A 26,811-nucleotide genomic window follows, 5' to 3' on the forward strand; every position below is an offset into this window, starting at 1 on the left:
GTTACTGAGGGACACAGAATCGTTACTGAGGGACACAGAATCGTTACTCAGGGACACAGAATCGTTACTCAGGGACACAGAATCGTTACTGAGGGACACAGAATCGTTACTGAGGGACACAGAATCGTTACTGAGGGACACAGAATCGTTACTGAGGGACACAGAATTGTTACTCAGGGACACAGAATCGTTACTCAGGGACACAGAATCGTTGAATTAAAGAGTATGTCAGACAACACGCAGAGGAGTGGCAGAGGAGGCAATGTTTCAGGAGCGAGCAGACGTGGCAGCAGAGGAAGGGGTCGAGGCAGCACTAGTCGCAGCCAGAGGCCAGTGCTCCCGGTGTCATCCAGCGGTCTTGTCTCCACCGACAACCCTGCCGTCATCGATTGGTTGGCTCGGTCGTCTTCCTCTTCCCAGGTCACCTCTGACACCTACAGCCAACGGTCGGTGGGTACGTCAGACACAACCGTTAGTTGGCATGACCCGGGAGCAAGCCCACTGAAATCACGTGTCCTCTACCTGCCCCTGTCCTTTGGTGTTCCCTCACCAAGCGAAGTATCGCATGCTGTGGGCTCAGCCCCACTGTACAGTGAGGAAGAGCTAACAGAGGGCGGTCAGGAACGGGGGGAGACATCCGCCTCTTTAGCAGCTAGGCGAAGAAGTACTGGCGAGGAGAGTGGCTCGGTAGCCGGTCTAGAGACAGGTCTGTCTCCTGACCCACACGCAGCCGAGGGGGCTAGTAGTGAGGCGGAGACCCTAATTGATGATGATGAGGCTGATCGCACTTGGCAGCCTCGTCGTCATCAGGCTATTGCTTCCGCATCATCAGGAGAAGAGGGTGCCAGCTTGGCAGCGAGCAAAACAGTCGGTGGGTTGCCCAGGAGGCAGCAGGGTCGCAGCAGTGTCAGTGGAGGCAAATGGCCACGGAGTAGAGCACCAGCTCCACTGCAGCCTACCACCACGGCCAGCAGTGGTGCCGGTGTGCACAGAGGAAGTAGCAGTCAGCCAGTGAGGAGTAGCGGGGGCAAAGTTTCCTACTCGGCGGTGTGGCAATTTTTCGTCAAGCCGCCCGAGGAAGTAAACGTAGCCTTATGTCGACTATGTGGCCAGAAAGTCAAGCGTGGCCAGGGGGCCCATGTTGGGACTACAGCGTTGCGTCAGCATATGCAGCGTCGCCATTCGGTGGCCTGGGAAAACCGTGATAAAGATACGGCGGTTCTGCCTGCCCCAGCCCCCGCTCCATCACCCGCTCCGTTACTTGCTCCGTCACCCGACGTCAATCGCCCTCTATCAGCCAGTCAAGGCTCCAACACCTCTGCTGAGGGGAGTTGTCGCTCGTTGGCATCTTCCGCTCGTTCAGATGCTCCTTCTCCTGCTACTCCTCTTCACGGATTCCGTCAGCAGTCTTTCTTGGAATCCGTTTCCAAGAGACAACAGTTTGCGAGCACGCACCCGACGGTGCAAAAGCTGAACGTCCTCCTGTCCAAGTTGCTGGTGCTGCAGTCCCTCCCTTTCCAAGTGGTGGACTCAGCACCTTTCCGAGAAATGATGGCTTGTGCCGAGCCGCGGTGGAGAGTGCCAAGCCGGCATTTCTTCGCCAAAAAGGCAGTGCCAGCCCTGCATTCACATGTAGAAGAGATGGTGGGCCAGTCTTTGAGCACGTCGGTCTCTGCCAAAGTGCACGGCAGCGCCGACGTGTGGAGCTGTAACTACGGTCAGGGACAGTACATGTCATTTACGGCCCACTGGGTGAACGTGGTGCCGGCACAGCCGCACCAGCAACTTGAACAGGTCACGCCGCTTTTGCCTCCACGTTTGCACGTCCTTGGTCCAGCAAAGATGTCCGCCTCTACCACTTCTTCTTCCGCCGTGTCCTCAGCCGCCACCCCCGTGCCAAGTCCCATTACCCGACCGGCATATCACATGTGCAGGGCGCAACGGTGTCACGCTGTGCTGCACCTGGTATGCCTTGGCGAACGTAGTCACACAGGGGAGGAACTTCTGAGTGTAATGAACAGAGAAATCGACAGATGGCTGTCTCCGCGCAAACTGAAAATCGGAACCATGTTGACCGACAACGGAAAGAACATGGTGTCTGCTCTGCGTCAAGGAAGGTTGTGCCATGCGCCATGCATGGCTCACGTGTTCAATCTGGTTGTCAAGCGGTTCCTAAAATCCACCATCCCACTGCAAGACATCCTTAAAATGTCACGTAAACTTTGCATGCATTTCAGCCATTCCTACACCGCAAAGCACACCCTCCTTGAGCTGCAGCAGCAGAACGGAATTCCACAGCATCGCCTGATCTGCGACGTTGCAACAAGGTGGAATTCAACCCTACATATGTTAGACCGCCTTTACGAACAGCGAAAGGCCATCACCGATTTCCTGATGTTACAAGCGGATAAAGGTACTCCCCTGTGTAACTTAGATGTCAGCCATTGGCAGCTCATGCGTGACACCTGCCGCTTGCTCAGGCCCTTTGAGGAGGCCACGCTATTCGTGAGTCGGCAGGACAATGGGATGAACGACGTCATTCCTCTGTTGCACGTCCTGGAACATATGCTGTTAACAATGGCTGGTCAGGGTGCGGTAGACGTGGCGCACAGATCTCAACGCCACATAACCCCTGTGGGGGCAGGACATGAAGAAGAGGAGGAGGTAGAGGAGGACATTGGTGCTCAGGAATTATTGAGTGAAATGGGTGGTTTTTCCACTCAGCGGACGGGAGTGGAGGAGCAGGAGCATCTGGTAGAGGAGGAGGAGACAGAGGACCCAGACGCACCGTGGCAGTATGCTGTGGAGATGGAGGCAGGGAGTCCCTCGCATTCCTTGGCACAAATGGCCCATAGCATGCTTGGTTGCTTGCGTAGCGACAGCCGAATAATAACCATCAGACAGAGGGATGACTTTTGGCTGTCCACCTTGTTGGACCCTCGCTACCGTTCAAAAATGGTGGCCTTTTTCACACCTGCTGAGAGGGAGGCCAAAATAACGTACAATAAAAACCACCTATGTAGTCAGTTGGCCTCTGCCTTTCTGCGCCAACGTCCATCCTCAGACACTGTGGGCCCTGTGCGCTCGCGTTCCACTGCCATGGCAGCAGGGGAGGGGTGGGGTGGTAGGAGCAGTGGCAGCTCCACCAGCAGCGGCTGCCTCAGTCTGCAGTCGATGATGAGTAGCTTTCTTCACCAGCGCAGTGAGGAAACTACTAACCAGCCGCAGCAGCAGCAGCATCAGGTGGACCTGGAGCAGGACCTCAAACAACAGGCTTGGGCCTACTTGGACAGCACCCTGCCAACCGAGGTAGACAATCCCCTTGACTACTGGGCAACGAAACTTGACCTTTGGCCCCAACTAGCTGACTAAATCCGCCATGAATCATGCCCCAAACATGTTATTATTTTTAACATAGGCCTCTGTATGGCCTTCAATTTAAGCTGCTTACGCTTCGCCACTCTGCCATGGGCCCCTGTACCGCCTCCTCTTGCTGCTGTCAGGTCCAGAGTGTGTCATGGGTCCCTGTACGGCCTCCCATTGCTGCTGTCTCCATCACCACACTCTGCCATGTGCCACTTTCAGGTCTCCTCACACTGCTGGTGGGTTCCATTTTGTCATAGGGTGCTGGCAGATTACGGGCCTCCCATTGCTGCTGCCAGGCCCGTAATCTGCCATGGGCCCCCGTACAGACTCCTCATGCTGCTGCCAGGCCCGTAATCTGTCATGGGCCCCTGTACCGCCTCCTCATGCTGCTGCCAGGTCCAGAGTGTGTCATGGGTCCCTGTACGGCCTCCCATTGCTGTTGTCTCCATCGCCACACTCTGCCATGTGCCACTTTCAGGTCTCCTCACACTGCTGGTGGGTTCCATTTTGTCATAGGGTGCTGGCAGATTACGGGCCTCCCATTGCTGCTGCCAGGCCCGTAATCTGCCATGGGCCCCCGTACCGACTCCTCATGCTGCTGCCAGGCCCGTAATCTGTCATGGGCCCCTGTACCGCCTCCTCATGCTGCTGCCAGGTCCAGAGTGTGTCATGGGTCCCTGTACGGCCTCCCATTGCTGCTGTCTCCATCGCCACACTCTGCCATGTGCCACTTTCAGGTCTCCTCACACTGCTGGTGGGTTCCATTTTTTCATAGGGTGCTGTATGGCCTCCCATTGCTGTTGCCTCCACCGCCACACTGTGGCTCCACACTCTGGTTTTGGCCCCGTGACTGCCCAAATGAGTGAAGTGTGCGGTGATTCTAAGATCGACGGCACTCATCTGCATGTCATCCTGACTGACAGTATTATTTCTCTTCCCCAGCAGACTCCAAGGGCATTTAAATTAAAGGTACAGTGTTCTGCACTAATATAAAGGCTCTCTGAAGCCTAGAAACACCCTTTTTATAAGTTAAATTCGCAGCGAATATATTCGACTCGAATCGAATTTATTCCGCGAATTCGCCGAATCAGCCGAATCAAATTTTTGAATAATTCGCTCATCTCTACTACTAGAGTAACTGGCATGTTGCAATAGAATTTGACTTTACTAACTGATTCAGTTGCATCCAAAAAGTCACTTGTCGTGATTGCTGTAGGAGAGTTTATTTTAAACCATATGCTGGGCAAAACAGTGGCTTGCATACAGGTATTTACTTGAGACATGGTGATACATCTTGTTCACTTTGCACCCACCTCTCATAACCAATAAAAATTTTAAATAAACAGGAATCATCATTCTTTTCCGGCTTTATTTCAAACATCACATTGTGCTTTTTCACAACAACGACCTTGGCACATACAATATTTTAAAACTGAACATTTGCCAATTTTTTATATTTAGTGATATGTGTAAGAGTAACATCTGTTCCATGAGATCAACTCATTCATCTATTAAAAAAAAAATGTTTTTTTCATGATTTATAGATCGTACGTGGATGTGCTATCAGCAGTCGTACAAAACGTTCCATCATACCATATTTCTTCGTGATAGTTGTTTTGTCCAAGTACAAAAATAGATTTTTTTTTTTGTGTGCCAGCACAAGGTCTGCATCTTTGGCAATAACAAATAAACCAAAATTAAAGTGTTGACCATGTTTTAGCAATGGATTGAACAAACTGGGGTGACAAACCGAAATCCTCGAATATGGCTACAGGCAAAATGTACCTTAAATGCATATACATACAATGTAAAGTGCCTTTTTGTTGCATTGATCAATATTTCAGATTCAGTCATTTGTTTACTGAAAGTATAACACATAATATGGAGTGTCTGCAGCAGTTTGTACAACTTGATATATATTAGAAATAATGTATATTAGAAATTTGCAATCAGACATTTGCAGTCAATGTTATAAATCAGAAAACTCATTAATTAAAGTATGAGGAATTTGGACAATCCTGAGAGTATATCATGGCACTGAACATGCAATGGCATTGTGTAATTATTGTAGCCTCCAAGGTATTAGGTGAGAAAGAATAAATAAAAGAGTTCAGGATAATGGGGAGGTTAGTTTGGGAGAGAGGAAGAGGCGAAAAAACTAAGTGGAAGTATGGAGCTAAGGTGGCACGAGCTACTGTATTTTAAGCACTTCTACTACAGTGATATCATTATTTCCTATTGAACTTATTGGCTGAATTAATTTGAGCTTCCAACTGTTTCTTTTATTGGAAAACATTTAATAAATGACCTGTAAACATTAACAATGACCTTTTTTTGTTCTCTTCAGTCTGGTAAATATACTATTGAAAGTGTTTTGTTATATCTGTTGGATAAGTGCAAAAAATACCTCTTGCTTTTGCCGGGAATCATATCGAATGATAACTTTGTGTGTTTTCTGTCTATTCTGCAGGCTTATCAGGTACATTGTTCCCAATTATCTCTGAGAACTACACAACCCTTCTTTGCTATGTTATAAGAGGAGAAGGGGAGGTTTCTGTAGTCCTTTCTGAGGGTGACAATGCTGCTCCTTCATACAGTATATTGAGCAACTGTTGTCACCCAAGGATAGGGATTGTGTTAGGATCACCAGGTGAAAATAAAGGAAAAAAAGCCTGAAAGAAAAGAAAATTAATGCATGCACTAATTCTAAAGACTGGTAAGCTGCATAATATAAGAGTTTGTACTTAGTTTAGCTACACTTTCTATCATTACAAGCTAAAAGGTCTGCACATTGGAAAATAGTGTTATGTACATTTTTTTTCATAACATACATTGATGTTCTATTTTGTTAGGTAATGAATTAGCAAAAATTTAATTAAGCCAAAAATTTGTTTTAGGCACTTGTTAGTTTTCTGAATGCCCTTCATAAATGTATAGCTTCCAGGTACACAGGTACACATCAATGTGTATGTGTATAAATGTATGTTTTTGTCAAGGTCCTACCTTTTTACCAGAGGTTATGTTACTCCATGTGCTGGCATCCATCTTGGATTTCTGCAGAGCATGGTGGGAATCTTTTATGCCTTCAGGTCTCTGAGGTCCATCCCCCAGAGGGGTGTGGCTGATGACATATAAGCCTGTGTTCCGCACATGCTCTTTGCACTTGTGTCTTTGTGTTGCTGTTACTCTGTTCTGACTCTCGTGACTCTCCTGGAATCTGACTCGGCTTGTGACCTGACCATTCTTTGTGTTCTCCTTTGATCTGACCCTCCGTTGCTGAACCCGGCTCGTGGCCTGTGATTCTCGTCTGCTGTCCTGTACTGTTTTGTCTCGTTGTTGTTGACCCGGCCTGCCTGACCACTCTATTGTCTTTACCACTAGCTACACGCCATTGGCGGCGGCCATTACCGCAGCTGGGGTGCCCGGGGGCCGCGACCTGGTTCCTGGCTGTGTCAAGTCCATCCCCACCATCAGGGGCCCTGGTGAAGGGCAGCCTGGGACTTAGACTCCTCGCCCTAAGGGACTTCGGTCTGTGGGTGGTGGTTGTCGGCAGCCTGTGCGTTAGATTGTTATTAGGCCTGCCTGTCCGTTTCCCAGCTCCTGCCTGACAGTTTTAAAGGTAATTAAAATCTGTTAGAATGCTTGTGCTTGCTATGACTAAACCTACAGGTTTGACTTCAATTAGATCAATAGATTAGATGTGAAGTTTTGGTGACCAGTGATCATGGGAACAGCTTGGAAGGAATCTGCACTCTTGTTTGAATGGATGGCTTTATTTCCAGGAGTAATAAATCATGACCTCTGAACTGCACTCAGATATTCACTGGAAAAACAGAGCATAAACTACTAACCCTGACCTACAAAGCCATTCACAACACTGCCCCTAACTACCTCACCAACGTGATTCCCAAGTACCACCCTACCCGTACCCTTCGCTCCTCACAGGACCGCCTTCTATCTTGCTCTCTGGTCTCCTCCTTTCACGCACGACTGCAAGACTTCTCCAGGTCCTCCCCCATCCTCTGGAACTCACTACCCCAATCCATCAGATTATCACCTTCCCTCCTTACCTTCAGGCGCTCCCTGAAAACCCATCTCTTCAGGGAAGCCTACCGCTCCCTCACCTAACAGCTGTTCTCCTTCATTCCTCCTACCACTCCATCCCCCACAGCCACTTCCTCCTGTACCATATCCCCTCCCTCCTAGATTGTAAGCTCAAAAGAGTAGGGCCCTGTAACCTCTCGTGTACTGTTGTTGTTGCTGTTCTGTTTCTTGTATTGTCCCCCCCTCTATTGTACAGCGCCGAGTAAACCCTTTGGCTCTATATAAACTCGATGTAATAATAATAAATAATAAACTGCTAGAGAATTCAACCACTGTACACATTTAGCCTCCTGCCAAAGAAACGTTTACAGTAGCCTGGGTTTGTGATGATAGAGTTCAGAAAGAAAAGGTAGGATAACATAAACTATTTTGGTTAAAGTTTTACTTGTAGGGTAGGGGCACAGAGGTATCCAGTGTAGTTTCCCAAATTAGCCACGACATGATGTCATTGTTAGAGTTGGGAACCCTGTAAAGAGTAGGCAGTACAAATGCCTAAGTAGCTGCTGAAGGTCCCCAGTGTAGTAAATAGGGTTTACCATAGATAGGATATACCAGCCCTACCCCTACCAGTGTAGGACATCTTGGGTAAGAGGTCTCTGTGTATATAGTCTGATAGAACTCTGCTCAAGGCCATGGAAAGCAGTGTAAGGACCAAAGCATGCAAAAGTGTAATCTTTGAGGCTCTAGCTTCTCTTTAGGGGTGAAGCAACAAAGAGAGATACAGGAATCATGGAACTACTCACATTCCTTTGGAATCTACAGCTCTGGCATACTCTTAATGTATGGGCTGCTCCTTGACTCTGCTCCCATCTATGCTGTTCTTCAGTTCTTTGCAATTAAAGCACGTGAATAATTGGATGTATGTACACTATATATGTTCTGTAACGTGTTAAAAGACTGTCATTGTTTGGACATTTCCTTTTTTTATTCTTAGAATGGCAACCTCTTATGGAAAGGGTCTATTGACATAAGAGCCAAGGAAGGTATGGAACTGGCTACTGATGATGCTAGTTAAGCAAAGCTGGGGGCCTCCCAAGCGTGCATCAGTATATTCACTCATTATAGGATCCCGCACCCATATTAATTCAGTAGGCACGAATGAGTTAAAGCCAGGCAGTTCGGTCCCCCCCCCTCCCCACATGGTTGTACATGTGGAGGACATGCATCTCAGCAAACAGCTAGGCTGTGAAAGAACACACTCTAAGGGCAGATACCAAAAAAAAAAAGAACCTGTAATACCTTTCAAATGCATCATAAAAATGCAATCTTATTGATATAAAGATATAAAAGCAAATAGCATACAAAAGCACACTCCACCTCCATCTGAAATATTGTGGTGCAAATGATTACATTGTATGTATAACCTGGTAATGGTTTTACAGTACTGTTGTTTGGAATTATATCTAGTGTTATCTATGAAAATCAGCATGTGCTTGTATTTTTATATCTGATATTATAGTACTAGGACTTATATTTTAGGATTCTTGTACAGTCATCAGATATAAAAGCAGACAACACCTGTTTCTGAAATCTCAGCCATATCAGCTGTACTGAACCTGTATTGCTTAGGGCTGAGTATAGAAAATTATCATTTTGCCAGTTATCTATATGCAAATAATTGTCACAGCTATTCACCAATACAGACTTTTTCAGATGCATGTAAACTTGTAGCCTATTTAATAGACTTTTGTATCAGGGTCTCTTCACATTGATGGCACTTGAACCTGTTAATACTCTCTATGTACGTTATAGCACATGTAAATCACATTACATGATAAGATCCATTCTCAAAAGTTAACATTTCATACCGGAGCACTGTGTGTTTCCACTGACAGCAGTGGTGGGAACGAGACTGCCGACAGCATTTTACCTTCACTTCTAAAACTTGTAAGCACAAAAATATGGAAATAAAATAGGTTTGAAAAACAAAAACACATTTATACAGCACCCTAAAAAATGTTTGTATCAGAACATTTTGTTTTCTTTAAGTCATAGATTTTTAAAGCTGGGGTAGACAGATAAATGCAGAACTCATGGTATGGTCAACCTAGTTTAGGAGTCAGAAGGCAAAAGGCTCAAAAAGGTCATTGGAACATTTGACACCTGGGTACTGTAATCTGTCCAGCGCTGCTGTAAAAAAACTTTTAAAAATATATTTTGGTGAAATTGAAATCTGCTCCGTGATGTCTTGGGACTTAACCTGTTTTGTTTCTTCATAATCCGTATTGTGCAATTTCCAGTGGATATTCACCTTTCGTCTTCATTACCTGAAAACAAGTTTACCCTAGTTATATTAATGAGCTGTACCAAAGTATTCTACATTTATATGACTAATGGAATAATAGATAACTAATAATACAGATGTATACCATTGAATTCACATTTCTCATTATGATAAACAGTTTTTTAAAGATTGGTCCAGCACATGGAGTTACGTACTCATCCCTCCATATCTGCAAGTACTGTTTTTTTCTTAGCTCCCCGGGGGGGGGGGGGGGAGAATTAAAGATAAGTATGTGTTGTTTGGAAGGGGGGCATCTAAAACCTGTAACTTTTTTCCTGCATAAGTAACAGACAGATTTGATATGAATCCTCATTTCATGAAGGTCACATATGTGGTAACAATCAAGTGGGATAAATTACTGCAGGTCTTTCAAAGCATTGCATTTAATGGTAGATCACTGCTAAAATCAATGATTCATCATTTGACCTATCTCTGGAACAGCCACTAGTTGACCTTCTTCCATCAAAAGACTAAGAACCTGTAGAAGAAATTAGGAACAGAGAGCAGAGAGATATCAACTTGGGATTCAAGCGAGATTTGAATAGATACAAGAATCCCTATATATTTTTTCAGAAAGCAAAAGTAGTGTACAATTGACATACTTTATGAAGTAAGTGCCTCAACAATTATGTAGGGATCCTGGTATGCATGTGAACCGCGTTCTAAACTGATTATGGCCTGTAATCTTTCCTAAAGTATTTAATGAGGAAAAATAGAAAATCCATGTATGATGTGAGTAGTAAGGATGGACTGTATGTTTGAGACGTACATTAGTTCGACTTGAACATCAGTCGTTCATGTGTTTGGCGAACACATGAACGGCAAGGGTGTTCGGTGGGCGGATCGCATGCCGCGCCCCACAATGCACTGCGTCCTGACAGTGTATTGTGATTGGTCAAAGCATTCAGGTGCAATGTTTTGGCCAATCACAGCGCATCATGAGGTCAACAAGGGGGTGGGGATGACCCCACCCCCTTGTGACATCGTCACACAATTTAAGAGCTGTCATCGCGGCGCAGCTGTCAGACGGTGGGAGCCATCGTCGAGAGCGGAACGTTTTTTTTTCTTCTTTTTTTGGGTAGGCGGTGGTGGCGGATATCGTGATTGACATTGGATGTACTGCAGGGACATTTTTTAAAATTTTTGTTTTTACACTTTATTTTTACACTACACTTTTTTGTGAATAGGTAATGCTGCCATGTACCCCATACTCATTCACATAGGGGAGGGGCCGGGCTCTGTTAAAGGGGGCTTCCAGATTCTGATAAGCCCCCTGCTCGCAGACCTTCACAACCCCCAGCCATGGTTGTGGGAAAGAGGCCCTTGTCCCCATCAACATGGGGACAGGGTGCTTTGGGGGGAGGGGTCTGCCTCAAAGCACCCCCCTATGTTGAGGGCATGTGGAATGGTATAGATCGGGGGGTGCTCCCCCCCCCCTTTCTGACCTCACCTGTCAGGCTGCATGCTCAGATAAGGGTCTGGTATGGATTGTTGGGGGGGCCATGCCATTTTTTTAATTATACTTTGGCTTGGGGGTTCCCCTCAAAATCCATACCAGACCCTAAGGGCTTTATATGGATAGGGGGGACCCCCCAATCCAAAATGTAAAAAAAATGCCGTGGGGGGCCCCTTAAAACCCATACCAGACCCAAAGGGCTTGATATGGATAGGGGGGACCCCCACACATTTATATTTTACTTGCTACACGATGCCAGCAATTCCTTTTACATTCAGCTGTCAGCAGGGAACCCAGCTGAAAGCTGAAACAATAAAGAATGTGTTTAGTAGCCGTGTGGTATTATACCACATACTCAGATGCAGTAAGTGAATTATCCTCTCTGTTCGAAGTTCACGGTCGCACTTTCAGTATGTTGGAATGTTTGAGCTGAACGGGAGGGGGGGGGGGGGGGAGGTGATCGGCCCATCACTAGTGAGCAGTTGTAAAAGAGACTCGATTCAGTCTCTTTTTTCCCCAGGAAACACACTCTATAACCATGACAAAAGATCCAGCCGGCATACCATATTTGCTGCTTGAGGAATACACCTATAAAACAACAGCATTCACTGTAGCTTCTCATATTATCAAGCTGAGTAGTACTGAAGCAATCCTACAGTTATCTCGACTGTCAAACTGTTGGAATCTGTAAACTGTGCTTAAGTGAGTGAATGTTGTTAATTATAATATGTACAATACAGAGTTTATAACTGGTGATGAGCCGAACCTACCTGGGTTCTGCTTGGGACGGCTGGCCAAAAATTTGTTTTTTTCAGGCGCCAACTCCAAATCCCATTTGAAGTCAACAAGAGTTGAATCTTAGAAATCAGTAATGTCTATTTTTTGTAGGTAAGGAGGGAAAGGATTGTCAAACAAATTGTATGGGGGACTGGGCACTGCCCTGGGAAATGTGCCAAAGCAAAAAAAAAAAAAGATGTGTTTAAAAAGTTACATTTTACTAGTGTAGCACCCTTCTAGATAGCTGCTAGGAGTAGATAGATTTGGTGCTGGCTCATTGTATTCAGTTAAGGGTGCATTTTGTTGTTAGGTAAATTTAGTGTGTCTCACTGTACTCCATATGGCTGCAATTCTGGGTTATTTGGGTTAGGCAAGTTTAATTCCAGCACACTGTACTCAGTGTAGCTGCCTAAGATTGTTTAGGGTTTGCTCTGTGTCTCATCGGCTGCAGATTTAATTACTCTCACTGCATGTCCAGAGCTTTATGTTCTGGAACATAGGTGTGAATAATGTAAATGGGCAGCATGAATATTTATACAGTCCCAGCCAATGTTTGTGGACCCTGCACAGGTGGCTGCTGGGAAATGGGTATAAATAATCTGAGATCTATCATCTCCCTATCTTGGAGAGGAAGATTCCAGCCGAAAGGGTCTGCTGCCCTCTGGGCAGTTCTGCCATGTGCTTGCTGTTCATGAGGCCTCAGCTAGGCTAGCTAAGAGCCCTGGAAGCTGACTGAGGGACTGTTTCTTCATGGATCTGGTCTGGGATCACTGGTAGAGGTGTCTGGAGGATAATGGAGGGAGGCATTCATTCTTCTGAAGACATTTGTGAGTACAGACTGTATGAGAGATCTGAGAGACTGTGGGCTGCTGCAACCCCTGGTGTTTGAGAGTCAGCTGAGAGTGCAGGAAAAAAGGATACCAGCTGGTGTCCTGAAGAACTTAGTCCATCTCGTTCTGTGTTAGAGACTCTAAATTGCTCAAAGAAAGAAGTTTGTGCCTTTGCCTGCTTCAACTAAACTAAGTCCATTACTGGCCCCTACAGGGACTGTGCTTAAATTGCTGTTGAAGAAAGTTAGCGTCTTTATATTGTACATAGTTCTTTTTGGAGTATCCCAATCATCACTAATCCCTATCCAAGTTACCCCTAAAAATCAAAACACCAAAAAGAAAACCCCTGGACTATTTACTGAGCCAAATGGTGACTGTGTTTGTGTGCCTGGCTGCGGGGCAAAACTACAGGAAAATACCTCAGGGACCTATCTAAGTAATGGCTCCTGTGGGGGTACCACTACACTAGATATAATAATGGTTCAAGTAAAACATTTAACCTGCCTGTGAAGTGGCTCATTTGTAAAATGTATTCAACCTACTAAGCAAAACTGACATTTACAAAAAAATGCTGTTTAACTGCCTCCTGCCTGCCATATAAGGAAATGACGGGCGGGTGGCGGTTCTCTTGTTCTGGGAGGACGTCATATGATGTCCTCCCACTCTAACTGCACATGTGCACCCCCGGGCCCCCTGACGCAGTGATTGGTGGTGCACTGTGTCTCTGGGACACAGCAGATCCTTAATCAGAGTAAAGAGCTGATGATGTCGGCTCTGTCATGTGATCAGCTGTGTCCAATCACAGTTTGTCAGACGACCGCCAAACACTGAATTCAAGCCACAGTACACTGTGAAGACAGTGAAGCATGGTTGTGCAAGCATCATGATATGGGGATGTTTCTCATACTACGGTGTTGGGCCTATTTATCGCATACCAGGGATCATGGATCAGTTTGAATACATCAGAATACTTGAAGAGGTCATGCTGCCTTATGCTGAAGAGGAAATACCCTTGAAATGGGTGTTCCAACAAGACAACGACCCCAAACACACCAGTAAACGTGCAACATCTTGGTTCCAGACCAATAAGATTGACGTTATGGAGTGGCCAGCCCAATCCCCGGATCTTAATCCAATAGAAAACTTGTGGGGTGACATCAAAAATGCAGTTTCTGAGGCAAAACCTAGAAATAGAGAAGAACTGTGGAATGTAGTCCAATCATCCTGGGCTGGAATACCTGTTCACAGGTGCCAGAAGTTGGTTGACTCCATGCAACACAGATGTACAGCAGCTCTCAGAAACAGTGTTTATACAACTAAATATTAATTGATTCAAAGGAAAGCAAAATCTTCAAACATTTTCCAGTTTATATAGTGAATGTTTGAGTTTGTAAAGAAGAATACAAACACTGCTATTTTTTTGAACAGTCTAATATTTACTTTTCTTCAATTTTTGTTAGAGGAACAACACAAATTTAATATATTTTTCGTCATGTTTTGATTTGGAATAGAATTTGTAGTGTTCCCAATGCATTTGTGTGTATGGAAATAAAAGCTATTAGAAGGATTTTGAGCTTTATTCACTTTTTTCAACACACTGCTATTATTTTGAACACAACTGTATATGTGTATATACCTGTACACATCCTACATATTCTAGATGAATACTAAGAATCTGCCAGGTACCTGATCAGCCCTGTAGTTTTAATTGATTTATATATTTGTTGATTTTAAGCCAGTAAAAAAAGTTTTAGAATTTGAAGGTAGGCCAGCAGACGCACACATATATATTGGGAAATTATTACCTAAGAGGCACTTTTTTTTTACCTTTCCTTCACTTCCCTATTCCCCAGATCTGCTACTAGAGCCCTGAGAAATACTGGGTACTTCTGGTATAAGAGAACATGTGACAACCCTCTTGTTTTCCTACAATGTAGCTATTGGTGCCTGAGTGGCCAATAGCTGGGTTAAAGCTCCGTTAAGGTAAGATCCACTTATTTTTTCAGTATAATATATATGCAGGTGCATGTACTTCTAATGTCATGTTTTTTAATTTTAATGATGATTATTCCCATTGGGAATATTTAAAAATTAAGTTGAAAATAACACTGCATGAATGCAAATAAAAGTTATGATGGTCCTGCTCAAGTTAATGGGGTTTACCAATGGTTTACTATTATTCCTAAGCCTTTAGATATAAGGTTGTGTACAATCCACATTAAACTTCCGCTCTGTTCACTTACCAGAAAAGTTGGATAGTTCACTTTGATTATGAGAGCTTACTGAATCGACTGTCAATGACAAAAGCGGCTCCATGTTGTTTAAGTCACCGCTTTCATCTTTTGCCATCCAGTTTATTGATGCATGATGATGCAGTTCACTTCCCAACTCATCTTCATACGATCTGTGAAAAACCAATATGTTCATAAAAATGATATCTTACATCATACAGTTTGATTCTTCTGATGCTTCTTTGAAGTGACCTTTTGCTGGCCATAGATGGGTAGAGTCTCAAACAAAAATTCTTAAAAAAAGAATGTTCTAAGATAGTTTGTTTGCCTTTCTAATCATTAGTGGGTTAAATCAACATTCATTTTTGACCACAGTGATGAGAAAATTCAAAGGAACAGGATGGATAATTTTTTTCAAAATAATTAATTTATAACAGTGGATCTGGTTTTCTTTTGGTAAAGTCCATTCATTCCAAAATCAAATGTTAAAAACAAAGTCTTTCAAATGACATTCAAATGTTCAGAGAATTTTTGTACAAATTTTCCCAAGCCTTTTTCTAAGAATTTTGGTTCGAAATTCTATCCATCTATGATCAGCCTAAGCCTTCCACTGTGTAGAAGGCAGACTCAAGTGCCTTTACTTCCTTTCTTCCACTCCTCTACACCACCCCTTTAAAGATCATTTGAACTGCAGACTATACCTAATGTTTGTTACTTGTACTTCACCCACCCAGCATTCTATATCACTCATCACCAAGCACGAGTAAGTGCCTCATCTCTAGATGTATCAGGATTTTCACCACTTCAATAAGTACGATGGGAGGAGAGAGACCTTCCTGTTTAAATTTGAGTCACGGCTGGGAGCCCGCATCTTGGGAATACAGACGGGGGCTATGAGGCTAATCCATACCGTCTGTGTTTCTGTCCTGTGGGCCATTGCCCTGCATTGGAGGTCGCCCACTGTGCCATTGCCCTCGGTTTTGCGGAGAGTCGATGCAGTGTTGCTCATGGAGAGAATTCATTATATGTTACTGGATAGGATGCAATTATTCGATAGAAAGTGGGAGGTTTGGAAAACTCGTAGACATTTACTATCTGAATAATGAATATTTATGATTCAATTATTATTATTATTATACAGGATTTATATAGCACCAACAGTTTGCTCAGCGCTTTAGCACAATTGATCATGTTTTTCTGTTGGTGCCATTATTGCTCTGCCTACCCTCTTATCTATCTTGCTTAGAGATGAGCGAATTATTCAAAAATTCGATTCGGCTGATTCACCGAATTTGCGGAATAAATTCGATTCGATGCGAATTTAACTTATTAAAAGGGTTTCTAGGCTTCAGAGAGCCTTTATATTAGTGCAGAACACTGTACCTTTAATTTAAATGCCCTTGGAGTCTGCTGGGGAAGAGAAATAATACTGTCAGTCAGTATGACATGCAGATGAGTGCCGTCGATCTTAGAATCACCGCACACTTCACTCATTTGGGCAGTCACGGGGCACGATGAAGATGAAGATGAAGATGAAGAAGTAGAAGAAGATGAAGAAGAAGAAGAAGAAGATGAAGAAGATGAAGAAGAAGAAGATGATGAAGAAGAAGATGATGAAGAAGAAGAAGAAGATGATGAAGAAGAAGAAGATGATGAAGATGAAGAAGAAGATGATGATGAAGAAGAAGATGAAGAAGAAGAAGAAGATGAAGAAGAAGATGATGAAGAAGAAGAAGAAGAAGATGATGATGATGATGAAGAAGAAGAAGAAGAAAAAAAAGAAGAAGAAGAAGATGAAGAAGAAGATGATGAAGATGAAGAAGAAGAAGAAGATGAAGAAGAAGAAGAAGAAGAAGATGATGAAGAAGAAGAAGAAGAATATGATGATGAAGAAGAAGAAGAAGAAGATGATGAAGAAGAAGAAGAAGAAGAAGAAGAAGATGATGAAGAAGAAGAAGAAGAAGAAGAAGAAGAAGAAGAAGATGATGATGAAGAAGAAGAAGAAGAAGATGATGAAGAAGAAGAAGAAGAAGATGATGAAGAAGAAGAAGAAGAAGATGATGAAGAAGAAGAAGAAGATGATGAAGAAGAAGAAGATGATGAAGAAGAAGAAGATGATGATGAAGAAGAAGAAGAAGATGATGAAGAAGAAGAAGAAGATGATGATGATGAAGAAGAAGAGGATGATGATGATGAAGAAGAAGAAGAAGAAGAAGAAGAAGAAGAAGAAGATGAGGAAGAAGAAGAAGAAGATGAGGATGAAGAAGAGGATGAGGATGAAGAAGAAGAAGAGGATGATGGTGAGGAAGAAGAAGAAGAAGAGGATGAGGATGAGGATGAGGATGAAGAAGAAGAAGAAGAATAAGAAGATGAGGAAGAAGAAGAAGAAGATGAGGATGAAGAAGAGGATGAGGATGAAGAAGAAGAAGAGGATGATGGTGAGGAAGAAGAAGAAGAAGAAGAAGAAGAAGAAGAGGATGAGGATGAGGATGAAGAAGAAGAAGAAGAAGAAGAAGAAGTAGGATGAAAATAAGAAGAATTCCATTACAGCAAAAAGTGTATCTGCAGAGAGCTCTGCTATTTCTGACATTTCTCTGACAGTTCCTTCACATTTACAGCGGTTGAAACATTGTATCTATTTGTTTCCGAATAAAAACATCTGTATCCTAAATGGAAACAAATAGATACAATGTTTCAACCGCTGTAAATGTGAAGGAACTGTCAGGGAACTGTCAGAAATAGCGGAGCTCTCTGCAGGGACACTTTTTGCCGGCTGTAGAAGGGATTTAAATCGGCCGATCGGGAAAAATTCGATTCGTGCATCCGAAGTTTGATAATTTTCGGATTCGACGCGAATCAAATTTTTCCTAATATTCGAAACGAATTCCACTTCGCCAAGTTCGATTCGCTCATCTCTAATCTTGCTCATACACTTAATTTTTATGCCTTACATCAGCGGGGGTCGCGACCCCTTTGGGGGTCGAACGACCATTTCCCAGGGGTCGCCTAAGACCATCGGAAAACATATTTCCGATGGTCTTAGGAACCAAGACACCGCTGCTCGGTCTCGCGATCTGTGGGCGGGATGATATGCTGCCCCTGTAACCTGGCCACACCTCCGGGATCACTCAACAGCTCCGCCTCCTCGCCGCTGATTGGCCACCGGAACTGTAGCTCAGGAGAGGCACACAGGCGGCCAATCACCGGCGAGGAGGTGGAGCTTGGAGAGGAGGAGCCGAGCGGCAGAGCGCGCAGATCGAAGAAGATCGAGGGAGCTGCTGGACCGAGAGAAGAGGAGAGAGGCCAGAGAAGGAAGACAGCTGACAGGTAAGTGAAAATTTTGCTTCTGCAGGCTGTAGATGGGAGAGGGAGAGAGCGAGCCCAGGCTGGAGCAGGGATCAGCAAGGTAAGTATCATTGGTGTCAGTGGGAGGAATAGTGCCCCATCATTTGTGTCACTAATACCAACGATGGGGCACTATTCCTCCCCCCACTGACACCAACGATGGGGCACTATTCCTCCCCCCACTGACACCAACGATGGGGCACTATTCCTCCCCCCACTGACACCAACGATGGGGCACTATTCCTCCCCCCACTGACACCAACGATGGGGCACTATTCCTCCCCCCACTGACACCAACGATGGGGCACTATTCCTCCCCCCACTGACACCAACGATGGGGCACTATTCCTCCCCCCACTGACACCAACGATGGGGCACTATTCCTCCCCCCACTGACACCAACGATGGGGCACTATTCCTCCCCCCACTGACACCAACGATGGGGCACTATTCCTCCCCCCACTGACACCAACGATGGGGCACTATTCCTCCCCCCACTGACACCAACGATGGGGCACTATTCCTCCCCCCACTGACACCAACGATGGGGCACTATTCCTCCCCCCACTGACACCAACGATGGGGCACTATTCCTCCCCCCACTGACACCAACGATGGGGCACTATTCCTCCCCCCACTGACACCAACGATGGGGCACTATTCCTCCCCCCACTGACACCAACGATGGGGCACTATTCCTCCCCCCACTGACACCAACGATGGGGCACTATTCCTCCCCCCACTGACACCAACGATGGGGCACTATTCCTCCCTCCACTGACACCAACGATGGGGCACTATTCCTCCCCCCACTGACACCAACGATGGGGCACTATTCCTCCCCCCACTGACACCAACGATGGGGCACTATTCCTCCCCCCACTGACACCAACGATGGGCACTATTCCTCCCACTGATACCAACGATGAGGCACTATTCCTCCCACTGATACCAACGATGGGGCACTATTCCTCCCACTGACACCAACGATGGGGCACTATTCCTCCCACTGATACCAACGATGGGGCACTATTCCTCCCACTGACACCAATGATGGGGCACTATTCCTCCCACTGACACCAATGATGGGGCACTATTCCTCCCACTGACACCAATGATGGGCACTATTCCTCCCACTGACACCAATGATGGGACACTATTCCTCCCACTGACACCAATGATGGGACACTATTCCTCCCATTGACACCAATGATGGGGCACTATTCCTCCCACTGACACCAATGATGGGACACTATTCCTCCCACTGACACCAATGATGGGGCACTATTCCCCCCACTGACACCAATGATGGGGCACTATTCCTCCCACTGACACCAATGATGGGGCACTATTCCTCCCACTGACACCAACGATGGGGCACTATTCCTCCCACTGACACCAACGATGGGGCACTATTCCTCCCACTGATACCAACGATGGGACGCTATTCCTCCCACTGACATCAGTGATGGGGCGCTAGTCCTCCCACTGATACCAACGATGGGGCGCTAGTCCTCCCACTGATACCAATGATGGGGCACTATTCCTCCCACTGCAAAATTACAGTTCTGAAGTAGCAACGAAAATAATTTTATGGTTGGGGGTCACCACAACATGAGGAACTGTATTAAGGGGTCGCGGCGTTAGAAAGGTTGAGAACCACTGCCTTACATGATTCTACCTTTTTGGAATGTATATTACAGATGTGCCTTGTTTCTGTTTTATATTTTACTTGAAGCTGTAATGTTGTCTTTGCAGCCTATTTCATAAAAAAATAATGAAATAGTTTGTAAACAAAAAATAAATTTGAGTCACGGCTACACTAAGTGCATCTGGAAAATTGGTATCTTTACCAATATTATAATGTATGATGTGCAATGGAGATATAGGAACACAAGCACTCACTATTGCTTGGAAGTTAATCAGAACATGTTCCAGTAACTGAAGTTGAAGCTCTGATCATTTGCAGCATTAATAGACATTACTCCCTTCATGGTCAGCACCTACTCAAATAATTTTTTTGAGGCCTGCAGACTTTAATTCCCTAAGCCTCCTACTTTCTAAAAGTTATTTACTTTAACAAGAGTTATATACTGAATTTTGTTTTTACAAACAAAACATACCAACCTATTCCACTGCCTACTACAGAAAATAATTTTAAATTATTTTCCATGTTTGTTTCAGAACAACTTGCCTGATTGTCTATACTTCATGTCTTATATCGCCTAATTTGGTTTGGAGATTGTACAAATCTGTTGTGCTGTGCTGTAGAGGGGATTGAGAGCTCCCAAGTAGGAGAAGCCTACGAATCCAAGTGGCACTGACTTGACAGGGGAGCCTCATGTGGGGGGTAACCTCTCGTCTGGCCTGGGAGATACTGAGATACTGTAGTGCTGAGTGGCCTTTTGGTCACCTGTGTTTCTTTTCACTTTTCTACCTGTTATTTAAAGACTTTGCTGTCACACGAGGAGACAGCCCTGTTTTTTTGAGCACCTTCCCCTCCCAGGAGCACTTCAACAACAGTCCTTGGGACACACTTTCACCAGACTGAGCTTAGGCTATACTGGCCAGTCGCATTTAAAATCACGGTTAGCCCACAGTTGTAATTTATATACTGTGTCTATTTCTTGAGATTGTTATGAAGTTGTTTGGTATTACCATACTGCCATAAGAAAGATTTTTCTTTTATGCATTCTTTCTACATCAAGCCCACTGTACACTTCTGGTGTGTCGGTGAGTTTGGGTTCAGGGTGACAGCAGAAGGACCCAACATCTCAGCAGCTCCCTAGGGAGTCAATTCTACACAGCTGAGCTGAAAAGCAGGCAATTTAACTGCTTGCAGCTACATTACAGTGCTTGAGGAACCCATTAAAGTGAACCTTGCACTACAGGCAATGTCTCCTTATTTAGTGTGGCCACCCACCATTGCTAAGGCACCACATGAAAATTACAAAAACACTCATGGAAGTAAATTTCGAAAATATATTTACTTTTCCTATGGGCTTTCACAGTCCATCTGATAAAGGGGGGGATCCCAGGGAATGTTTTTTATTTGAAATCTCGTGAGAAGCCACTGAAGCACAGTGCAGGATTGCCTTCTTCAGAGATTAGGGCTGCTTAACACTTTCTTGGATTTCCCCTGAAGGATGATGATATCACCCTCACGTAAGACACCACAAGAGCAATCTGGGAGAAAGGTAATTATATTATCTACATTTTTTGTACCACAGATTTTTAATTCTTTTTGCAATTTATTGGAGAGGGTTACCATTAAATAAGAGGACCTTGTTATTTAAGTGCAAGATCAACATTACGTCCCCCTGGAAATTCCTGAAATCTCCAACTTTAGCCAGTGAGGTAACCTAAAATACTGCTTCTCTTTTGGCTCCTAGTGTGCACTTGTAGGAAGGTGCAGATTTTCTTCCATCCAGTAGGTAGTGCTGTGCCATCATGCAAATGGAATGCAGTTTGTTTGGGGAAATTGTTCCCTCATGGACTCAATGGAATAGGAGCAGCCATCTGATTGGATGCTGCAACTCCTGGTGACTTTCGGCAGCCATCTTGTGTTTGAAAACATTTTAAAAAGAGGCTCTATGTGATTTTTGTGAGCTTCTGGTGAGTGAATGGCAGGGAGAGGAACCTGCTTGTGAGGAACAGTAGCTCAGGATCAGACTCCTGGCAAGGAGGGATTGCTCAAGGAAGACTTCTTCTTCACTATGCACACTCCAGTAAATGATGCAGAGAAGTGGAGCCAGTGTAGACCACAGGAACAATTGTTTCCTAAGACCAGAAGGGACGCTATGTTTGATAACAGAAGCTGTCCTCTGGTAATATATACTGTAAATGCTGAAAGTCTGAGAGTACTATTGATATCAGTTTGTCTGTTTTGCTGTAAACAAATTGTATAAGAGTTATATAAATGACCTTACTGCCCTATATACTGAGTGCAAGTATTTCCTCCCAAGCGTCCATACAATTCCAAAGACCTAGATATAGGCCTCAAATCCTTACTTAACAATAAAGATTTGGAAATAAGACCTGCGGATAAGGGAGGAGGGGTAGTTGTTTTGAATAAGACCGACTATATAACTGAAGCCCAAAAAATCCTTGGAGATAAAGATACATATACCATACTATCCAAAAACCCAGTGGTTACATTCAAACGCTCCTTAAAGAACCTGATTAAACAGGGACATGACCTCAATGTAATTAATAATAAAGAGAGAGAATATCTCTGTCCTAAGGCCCCTAGGCTTCCGGTTTTCTACTACCTCCCAAAAGTATATAAAGATCCCACACACCCCCCTGGTAGACCAATTATCAGTGGTAACGGTTCCCTCTGCTCTAAAGTTGGGGAATACATAGATTATTTCTTACAGCCCCTAGTTCTATCTACCCCATTGTACATCAAAGACACCAAACAGGTGCTTGATGAGGTAAGAGCACTTAATTGGAACCCTGAACTCACTACTTTCCTGGTCACCGCAGATGTCACCTCGTTGTATAGTAATATTAATCATAACAATGGTATGACAGCGGCAAATTATTATCTTGATTCAGCTGACAACATTTCCACAACTCACAAAACATTTATTCTGGACCCATTGAATTTCGCGATGAGAAATAACTACTTCTGGTTCAACAACACTTTCTATGTACAAACCAGAGGCGTCGCGATGGGGGCCAAGTTTGCTCTCAGCCTGGCCAACCTCTTCATGGCCAGGTGAGAGGAGGACGTCATCTATTCCAGAGATTGGCCCGAGCTTCTTTTCTACAAGAGGTATATAGATAACGTCCTCATATTGTGGCAAGGGGAGGAAGTAGCTCTTATTAACTTCTTCGGAACACTCAACAACAACAATTTAAATATCAGTTCACCTATGAATATAGTACTGATAAAGTTAACTTCCTAGATGTCACAATAATTAACAAAGGTGGATATTGCACTACGGAAGCCTTTTTCAAGCAATCAGATAGAAATGGCTATATCCCCACCGAGAGCTGCCACCACCCAAGATGGCTGGCCAGTATTACAAAAAGTCAGTTCATGAGGGTGAGGCGTAATTGTACAGAAATTGAAACCTACTATGATAAGGCAACTATCCTAAGACAAATATTCATTGATAAGGGATATGCAGCTGACACGTTAGATATGGAGATGGATAGGGTGGCTAATATGAACAGGAATAACATGATCTCCGGACCACCAACACAGAAAAAGAGCATGTTCTGTCCGTTCATTACTCCTTTTTCTATCCAACATAAAACCATACGTCAAATAATCAAGAAAAATTGGGACGTACTTAGGGCAGATCCTATCCTTTCTCAGGCCCTACCGGCAAACCCAGAAATTGTCTTTAGAAAAGTCCAATCACTGCGTAACACCATTGCCCCCAACATTACAGATCCTCCTCCTTGCCCCAGTCTATTCACTAATCTCAAAGGGTTCTTCCCCTGCAAAAAATGTCAAATTTGTCAACATAGCAGGATGGCAAAAAAGAAAATTGAGTCATTTACCTCAACCACAACTGGAAAGTCTTACAATATATCTACTTTCATTTCTTGCAACTCCCGATATGCGGTGTATCTTCTGGAGTGCCCGTGCCGGAAACAATATGTCGGCCGGACCACCAGGAGACTCCGTGACTGATTCCGTGACCATGTATATAATATCAAAAGAGGTTTCTGTGAACACTCACTGTGTAAACATTACAGGGAATTTCACCAAAGAGATCCATCATCCCTTAAATTTATAGGGATTGATATTGCACAGCACCATTGGCGCGGCTCCAATAGATGTAGGCAGGTCTCACGCTTAGAAACCAAGTGGATCTTTGAGATGAAGACTTTGACCCCTTTAGGCCACAACGTGAAAGTAGATATAAATTGTTTCATTGATAACAGTTGAGATTTAATATTCTCTCTTTTCTCCTTACCCGACTGTTTGTTATTATGTATATTAGAATATGAATATGTATACGTATAGTCAGTGCTGACATAAGGTCTTATCAGTCCATTTTATGTATATCCATCTTATATTATATTTTTATATATTTGCATTTTTTATACCTTCATATATCCTAAATTTTATATTCTATGTGTTATCATTATACCTTATTACAATTTTATTGGATATCAATTTATGTTCATAATGTATTTTTAACATACACAGGTTAAATTAACGATTTATCGTTGACTGAGAATATGTTAGATTATATCATTCATACACCTTCGCCACTTGGACACATCTGGTGGGGATACATTATACCCCTTCTTGTTATATAATTCTTATGCCATTTAACAATTAGACATATCCGTAGTACAATTTGTGTATATTTCTTATGTACACAATATCAGAGTTCAATTTTTTGTACCATATCATTTTTTGCTTTGGTTTGACCACCAGTAAAATGGCGATCACAATACCCGCGCATGCACGGTAATGAGCAACGTTTTTAAGTGTTTTTAAGTGTTCTCACGTTATTAACAAACATATTTTAACTTTCACTTCTGTCAGTTTGATAGTTTATTCAAAATATTTTTTATCCCAGCACTTTTATCCTACATACAATCATAGTGTCTGGAAAAGCACCTCCCTGCCTGTGATTCAATCACCAGGAAGATCGCAACCACGCCACTCGCGCATGCGCATTCGGGTGCGAAACCCCGTGTCACCAATAAAATGGTGACCGGAACATTCACGCATGTGCGGTTCTATGCGTGTCTGCCATATCCGAAATCTACAAGAATATGGCGCCCGAGCATGCGCAGTTAGCCGAACTTCGTCAAGATTGCGCGTGCATTTTCCCTATATATAGAACAGAGTGACGTCCAGCAGGCATGGCATCACCCCTACAGCAGACGTGTCTTTACACGAAACGCGACTAGGAGGAGCCCTTGCACGCCTTGACGTCACGCCGCCGGATCAGGAGGTCCGGCGGCCACCTAATGGTTCACACTGGTCAGTGTATTCAGCTATTCATGCTACTACTACTCACAGTCCCCTTGTGCGTCTATTTTATTCATGTATGCTTACGTTTGATACATTACTAATCTATATTTAATAAATCCTTTGGAATACTACACTATGAGCACATTTATCTTTATTGCTTTGCACTGAGCTCCTACACCTCAGCCCAGTATTCCAGATGACCTCTCCAGGCCTAGGAAGCAAGCGCTAAGACCAGACCAGTATTCCTGTCGCCTACCACCCAAACTGAGGGACCACCTGAGGATCATTCTATTACCAGGCAGTACCTGAATAGGACCTCCGGCTAGTTGGGATCTCTATATGCGCATATGCGCATTAAGATTGCGCTTCCGGTGAGTGGGCAATCTTTCCATACTTTCACATCGGGATGCTGGAGCAGTGCTCGTATTGATTCAAGTCACAATTTATCATTTTGGACTGTTCATCTATTATACCATATCGGACTCTACACCTTTTAGTCATTCTTGCATAAGACGTTATAATATTGTTACCATTCATCTTAGCGCTGCACTTTCATTTTCCATTTGAGTATTTCCTTCCAATACACAGTAAGCAATTTAGGCCTTGCCTACACACTCACTAGATTGACTCTTGTTGAAGAATCACAGCTGTAATCTGGAGGTAAAATTTGAAGTAGTGAGTTCTCAGCATTCTGTCTAAACCTGCCTGGCACTATATGAAAAAGTAATTCCCCACCCCACTTGCTAAATAATGAATAAACTGTGATTAACCACATTTTTTGGAAAGCGGAGTTAAATTTCACTTGCCACAACTAGGCCTGATTACTGCCAGACTTGTTGAATCAAGAGGTCACTTAAACAGAAGCTGTCTGACAAAGCGAAGTATGCTAGAAGATCTAAAAAAGCAACACATCATGGCACAACCTAAATAAATTCAAGAGCAGATGTGAAAGAAAGTAATTGAAATGTATCAGTCTGGAAAGGATTACAAAGCCATTTCTATGGCTTTGAGATTCCAGTGAACCATGGTGAGAGCCAATATCCACAAATGAAGAAAACTTGGAACAGTGGTAACCCTCCCAGGAGTGCTCAGCCTACCAAAATTACTCCAAGAGCACAACGACAACTCATCCAGTAGGTCATAAAAGAACCCAGAACAACATCTGAAGAACTGCAGGCCTCACTTGCCTCAGTTAAAGTCAGTGTTCATAATTCAACAATAAGAAAGAGACTGGGTAAAATTAGCATCCATGGGAGAGTTCCAAGGGAAAAGCAACTGCCGACCAAAAAGAACACAAATGCTTGTCTCACATTTGCCAAAAAATATCTTGATTATCCCCAAGACTTTTAAGCTAATATTCTGTTGACTGATGAGACAAACGTTGAACTCTTTGGAAGATGTGCATCCCGTTACATCTGGTGTAAAACTAACACAGCATGTCACTAAAAGAACATCATACCAGCAGT

General features: G+C 44.0%; 1 protein-coding gene across 1 annotated transcript in view; it reads right to left on the minus strand.

Annotated features, from left to right (window-relative positions):
* Positions 1-4,715: 4,715 nt before the first annotated feature.
* The window catches only part of COL6A6 (collagen type VI alpha 6 chain), a 201,331-nt gene continuing 179,235 nt past the window's right edge, over positions 4,716-26,811 (minus strand). Inside the window, exons 37-38 of the mRNA XM_089652052.1 lie at positions 15,061-15,221; positions 4,716-9,737 (exon numbers count right to left, since the gene is read on the minus strand). Coding sequence (XP_089508178.1) covers positions 9,718-9,737; positions 15,061-15,221 — 181 coding nt within the window. The 3' untranslated portion in view covers positions 4,716-9,717. The remainder of the gene's footprint in view (positions 9,738-15,060; positions 15,222-26,811) is intronic.

This window comes from Staurois parvus, unplaced genomic scaffold, assembly GCF_062004578.1.
Source record: "Staurois parvus isolate SC_StPar_1 unplaced genomic scaffold, SC_StPar_1.0 ptg000670l, whole genome shotgun sequence".
Taxonomy (NCBI): Eukaryota; Metazoa; Chordata; class Amphibia; order Anura; family Ranidae; genus Staurois; species Staurois parvus.